Raw genomic sequence first — 6,320 nt, forward strand, 5'->3', positions numbered from 1 at the left:
TATCAAAGTCTAGATTTTATAGAAAAATTTCAAGGACAAAACTGAAATAAATTTGCAAGTTATACACCATTGTAGAAAAATGAAACACAAATAGATGATGTAAAGACAAAAAAAAAAAAAAAAAAAAAAAAAAAAAAAAAAAAAAAAAAAAAAAAAAAACCAACTCAATTCTTCTAATTCATATTGGATTGAATTTTCACGTTAAAATATAACTTATAATTTTAAATATTAGAATTAATTTTTATAATATGATAAAATGTTTATAAATAGGTGTTATAATTAAAATTTTATCAAACTATAAAAATAAAACTTCAATTATTTTAAATTAGAGGGACAGCAATTGCTCTGCTATATATATAATAAAATTAAAGTCAATTCATATTTTCATGGTTTTAATTTTGGAATTATACAAAATATTTCATATAAGATATTTTATTTTTAATACATATTGTTACCACAAATAAAAATATACAAAATTATCATTCAAAGTTTAAATATTTAATTTTTAATTTCTATAAATTTTAAATTTTAAAATTAGTTATTATAAAATGGATAAAAGTGTTATATTAAATCACAAACATCAAATTCTAACTGAGAAGGTTAAATTTGTAATTTAATTAGAAAAAGGTACGGCGGCAGAGGACACTGCAGGAAACAGTGGCCAGCGGTCACGTGACAGTTGCAGGTTGAACCTGAACCACGATCAAGCGCCGGGAAAGTTAGTTGACCGGTAATTTCCAATTAAATATATATTCATTCCTTAACTTAAATCTTGATAGCCCGACAAAAGTCTTCGCCATTCTCGATAATTAGGGTTCTGCCCAAGAATCTTCTCTTTGAATATCCTTCTTCTTCTGGTAAAATCCACCATTGTTTGTTACTCTTGTTTCAAACTCGATCGACAACACTATTCAAAAGCGATCCAAGGCCTTTGAGGAAGAAGAAGGCCGAAGATAGTGCAGGTTTTCGTCAATGACGGAGGTGAGTGCTATGATGATTCGTGCTTGTTGCAATTTCGTTGCTAAAACCTCTGTGTTAGATGTGAAACGATCGGATTCTCGTTTGTCGGTTATCGGTCGAACAGTTTGGTGCGATCGGGGTAGGATGAAGGGGAGAGTTGTAACTGGAGTTAAGGCGGCAATGCAGGTGGATTTGGAGGATGATGAGAGGTTGAAACGATTGGACGGTTTAGAGGCGACATTAGGGCTTGATGTTGTGGCGGAGAGGGAATTGAAGGAGAAAGGGTTTTTGGGGATGAGGAAGACGAAGTTTGTTTGTACGATTGGGCCTGCGTGTTGTGCGATTGAGGATTTGGAGAAGTTGGCTTTGGAAGGTATGAACATTGCGAGATTGAATATGTGTCACAACAAGAAGGAGTGGCACTATGACGTGATTAGGAAGATCAAGAAGTTGAATGAAAAAGGATTTTGTATTTCGGTGATGATTGATACTGAAGGAAGTCAGATTCATGTTGTTGATCATGGAGCTCCTTTCTCCGTCAAAGTAGAGGTAGATTTTATATCTCTGTTATTTTTGCTGTAATTTTAGTGGTAATCAAATCAACAGAGAGTTATGATCCAGTGTTACTATTTTCCATTGTAATTTAAGAAAAACGGGGTTTAAATTCTCTGGCCATCATTGTTCAGGATGGTTCAAATTGGTTGTTTACTGCTGAGAAATTCGAGGGCTCTCGTCCATTTACTGTTCAAGCGAGCTATGAAGGTTTTTCTGAAGGTGCTGCACTTTGAATCTTTTTTTTGCTTTCTCTGTCTTCTGAATTGTGATTAGAAGAAATGTATGAATCCCACACGTTAAATAGGATATGAGTTTGAATTCTACAGGTATCCAAGTGGGTGATTCAATTGTGATTGATGGGGGAATGGCATCCTTTGAAGTTATGGAAAAGATTGGGAATGATTTAAGCTGTAAGTGCACAGACCCTGGTTTGTTTCTTCCTCGAGCAAAATGCAGCTTTTGGAGGGATGGGAGGCTTGTTATGAGAAAACATGAGTCTCCCACGCTGTCAAGTAAGGTAGGAAAGTGTCTGATGCATATCAATATTCATTCTGAATCATTTACTTGTGATGAAGCAGGTATTGTACGTTTGGAATTTCCCTTTTCGAGCTCTCCTCAAAATTTTTAAAGCGTGTCAGTTAGGAAGAGGGTTCCACACCCTTATAAAGAATGCTTCTCCTCTCCGATATGGAATCTCACAATCCACCCTCTTTGGGGCCAGCGTCTTCGCTGGCACTCATTCCCCTCTCCAATGGACGTGGGATCTTTGAACCTCACAAGTTTTTACCCCTCCCCAACGGTGTGGACATGATGTATAAGGTTCACCGTTGAAAATTTTTCTTACTCTTGGGTTGTCAACAGGACAAGGTTTTACTGAATATGGTATGGCGACAAAAATGTTATGTTCATCATTAAAAATTTGTCTTCTCATAGTGGTTGTCAACATTATAAGATTTTGTTTCTGATTGGTATTGTGGATGACATTTTAGGATCATTGTTTAAATTTATTTTCTCGGGTTGTCAGCATCACAAGTTTTATCCCTGTATATCAACATCTATGTGCAGAAGAAATTTTATCCACTTTTCTGCAATTTTGCTCTTTCTTTTGACAAGGTTGACGATCGCATTAATGTGTCAAAATGTAAAAAATAATAACAAAAAAAATAGTGAGAAGAATTTAATGAATTACGTCTTCTTCTTGGATGATGCTAGTTCTCTGCTTTTCAACTCTGTTTTTCACAGTGTATTATACTATTTGGTTTACTATTTTATAGGATTGGTCCGACATTGAATTTGGAATCTCGGAAGGCGTCGACTTCATTGCCCTTTCCTTTGTGAACAGTGCAGATTCTGTCAAGCATCTAAAGAGCTACCTATCAGCAAAATCAGCAAAGTAAGCATCGATTCAAGAAGTCAACATATTAGCATGAGTTAGGTTGGAATATCACTACTAGGCATGAACGATATATCCCGATGTCCCTTTCAATTGAATTTTCATCACCACTGGTTTCTTAGCCGCAATTCATAAATTGTCTGGAAAACTTCTTTATTGAAACTGATATTGTGTAATTTCAAAACCCATTTTAGTAGTTAAGGATAAAAAAAATGTTCTCATGCACAGATCTGTGAGAGTATTGGCCAAGATTGAAAGCTTGGAGTCCCTTCAAAATCTAGAAGAAATCATAAAGGCTTCTGATGGAATCATGGTGGCTCGAGGGGATCTTGGGGTTGAAATTCCTCTCGAGCAGATACCAGCAGTCCAAGAAGAGATAACTAGTGTCTGTAGGGAGCTGAACAAACCAGTGATCGTAGCTTCTCAACTTCTAGAGTCGATGGTTGAATATCCTACTCCAACACGTGCTGAGGTACGAGTTTTTTAGTTAGTTTGTTTTTTTCAACTTCAGGTACAGGGATCCAACTATGAGATCCCACATCGGTTGGAGAGGAGAACGAAACATTTTTTATAAGGGTGTGGAAACTTCTTTCTAGCAGATGCATTTTAAAATCGTTAGACTGACAGTGATACGTAATGGGTCAAAGTGGACAATATCTACTGGTGGTGGGCTTAAGATGTTATAAATGGTATAGAGTCAAAATCGGGCACTGTGCCAGCAAGGACGTTGGGCCCTCAAGGGGAGTGGGTTGTGAGATCTCACATCGGTTGGAAAAGGGAACGAAACATTCTTTATAAAGAGTGTAGAAACCTCTCCCTAACAGACATGTTTTAAAATCGTGAGGCTGACGGCGATAGGGCCAAAACGGACAGTTATTCAAAAACGTATTTCCGAGTTGAAATTTCTGGTGCTCTCTGGTATGGTGGATTGAATATTGTGTTGAAGTCTAGAATGATGATCAGTCTTCGTGTTCAATAGGTTGCAGATGTTTCTGAAGTTGTCCGACAGTATGCCGATGCATTGATGCTGTGTGGAGAGTCTGCCATAGGATCATATGGACAGAAAGCGCTTTCGGTTCTGCAGATAGCCAGCAGCCGAATGGAGTTATGGAGTGGTGAAGAAAATACGAAACATTTCCTTCCCCAACACCAACTTGGGGTGTCATTGCACGATCGCATTGCCGAAGAAATTTGCAATTCTGCAGCTGAATTGGGTAAAACTCACTTTTCTCCACTTGCTTTCTTAACAATCCCTTCGTGTGTGATCATGAAAATAACATCAGAATCCCCTTTCGGTCATATATCATGTCTAACTTCTAGCTTCTTTATTACGTAATCATGCATAAGAAAATTATAAAGTTATTCTTTGTTAGTTTCAATTTGGTACTTTTTGTTTAGAAGTACATATTAATAAAATCTTTCATATCATATTGGCTGTTCGCTTCTCAAAAAATTAAGTTTCGTTTGATGGGAGAGATAAACCATGGTAGATTGACTTAGTAGTCAATGTAAACGATAAAAGACTTGGACGAAATGAGTTCAAGACATGATGGTCATTTACCTAAGATTTAATATGTGTGACAGCCCAAGCCTACCGTTAGCCGCTATTGTATGCATTTGTCCCTTCATGATTTTAAAATGCGTCTGCTAGGGAGAAGTTTTTACGCCCTTATAAAGAAAGTTTTGTTCTCCTCTCCAACCAATGTGGGCTCAGCATTCTCACTGGCACACCATTCCGTGTTTGACTCTGATACCATTTATAACAATCTAAGCCCACTGCTAACAGACATTGTCAATTTTACGTATTGTCGTCAGCCTCACAATTCTAAAACACATCTACCCGAGAGAGATTTCCACACTCGTACAAATAATGTTTTGTTCCCCTCTCCAGCTAACATAGGATCTATGAATTATCTTGAAAACCATATCTAATAGGGTTAGACAATTCTCTATGCCAACAGGGTTCGCTAGTTTAGACACTCACAGATATAGAAGTACAAATGGCTAGTGGTACTGAATTGGAGTAAAAAGAAAGTGTCATATACAAAAGTAGATAACATTTAGCAACAACAGAGACATATTGTATCAAAAAAGTTATGGGTTGTGTCGTGGTGGGTGTGGTAGAACTGATTATATCATTTATAGGTTTCAAGAAACAATTCAATTACCTTTGAAAGGAAAGCTTCTGAAACTAGTTAACACCACCATGTGCTTTGTTGCAGCCAACAAACTTTCAGTAGACGCTATATTCGTGCTCACAAAGCAAGGTCACATGGCTTCTCTTCTATCCCGAAACCGCCCCAGCCCGCCTATATTCGCATTAACCGACGACGACAGCACGAGAATGGCTTTGAATCTTCAATGGGGAGTGTTTCCTCTGCGCATTGACCTCTCAGACGACATAGAAGCCAACATCTCAAGAGGAATCGAGCTAGTGAAGTCAAAGGGACTGGTCAAACAGGGGGACTTCGTGTTGATGGTCTCAGAGATCTCTGCAGCTCGAGCTGCATCAATGGCGTCCCAATCAATCCAGCTGAAATCCATCGTGTAGCACAAACAGAAAACCAAGGCTGGTCAGAGGTTTTATATACTGGAAACTGCTTTAGGATGCTTTGTAGTATGCTTTTTAGTGGTTTGTGATTGCACGTACCATATGTGGTGGCTACTCATTTATCTATCTCATTACATGTGAAACGACGTCGTTTCTTTACTTGTGGCCATGTCTGATAGGTTGCTTGCTGTAGTATAGCTAATATTTGGTGATTGAACAACTCTATTGAAATTATTGGCCATTGTTGATATGTTTGTAGAAAACGACAAAAGATGTGCCAAACTTTAAATCTGATTTTAAAGTAATATTATTTATTTTATTATTAAATTTTAAGTTTTAGGAATTAGAAGTTTTAAAGGCTGAAGTATAATTGAACCTGTAATTTATCACTCTTTATCAAAAAAAAAAAAAAAAAATTATGGTTTATTTATTTATTTTGTTATTTTAACACCTAATTTAATAATTGTCACACACTTCCTATAAAGTTAGAAGTATTTCCATATTGATTAATTAATAATCTATTAATTTTAATTAATTCACTCTTGTACGTTCAATTAATTTACTGCATGGTTTTCTTTGAATAATCATAATTGATTACTCAATTAAAATTATTCCTAACTTGCTCATCATAATTTAAAAAAAGTACAATCAATTGAATTTCTTTATTGAAATATTTATTAGGTAATTAATGAATAATAGCAATTTATAATTTATGTATTAATCTCGTACCAAATAATTTGTTTCTATATATATATAAAAGCAATATTCTCGAACAATTTTTAGTAATATTAATTAGAGGCATCTTAAACATTTATCGAAGAAATAACAAAAGTTTAGGGACCCTAAACCCTACAAACTATT

General features: G+C 35.9%; 1 protein-coding gene across 2 annotated transcripts; it reads left to right on the plus strand.

Moving 5' to 3' along the window:
* Positions 1-760: 760 nt before the first annotated feature.
* LOC111447508 (plastidial pyruvate kinase 1, chloroplastic-like) lies at positions 761-5,749 on the plus strand. Of its 2 annotated transcripts, XM_023086720.1 has the most exons (8): positions 761-981; positions 1,070-1,509; positions 1,647-1,734; positions 1,842-2,032; positions 2,790-2,908; positions 3,137-3,380; positions 3,888-4,122; positions 5,131-5,749. In XM_023086720.1, exons 2-8 carry the CDS (start codon positions 1,105-1,107, stop codon positions 5,457-5,459), a joined length of 1,611 nt encoding a protein of 536 aa, XP_022942488.1. In that variant the 5' UTR covers positions 761-981; positions 1,070-1,104; the 3' UTR covers positions 5,460-5,749. The 2 variants fall into 2 exon arrangements, with proteins under 2 accessions (XP_022942488.1, XP_022942487.1); XM_023086719.1 differs by having other exon boundaries at positions 761-1,509.
* The last annotated feature ends 571 nt before the right edge of the window (positions 5,750-6,320 follow it).

The sequence above is a fragment of the Cucurbita moschata genome, unplaced genomic scaffold (genome assembly GCF_002738365.1).
Source record: "Cucurbita moschata cultivar Rifu unplaced genomic scaffold, Cmos_1.0 Cmo_Scf00009, whole genome shotgun sequence".
In the NCBI taxonomy this organism is placed as follows: Eukaryota; Viridiplantae; Streptophyta; class Magnoliopsida; order Cucurbitales; family Cucurbitaceae; genus Cucurbita; species Cucurbita moschata.

What these genes read in the sequence shown, in the direction of transcription:
- LOC111447508 (XM_023086719.1), top strand. Translation starts at nt 973, where the DNA reads ATGACGGAGGTGAGTGCTATGATGATTCGTGCTTGTTGCAATTTCGTT. An exon ending in CTATCAGCAAAATCAGCAAA is followed by an intron (nt 2,909 to 3,136) that starts GTAAGCATCGAT and finishes TCTCATGCACAG; the next exon opens with ATCTGTGAGAGTATTGGCCA. An exon ending in CTACTCCAACACGTGCTGAG is followed by an intron (nt 3,381 to 3,887) that starts GTACGAGTTTTT and finishes CGTGTTCAATAG; the next exon opens with GTTGCAGATGTTTCTGAAGT.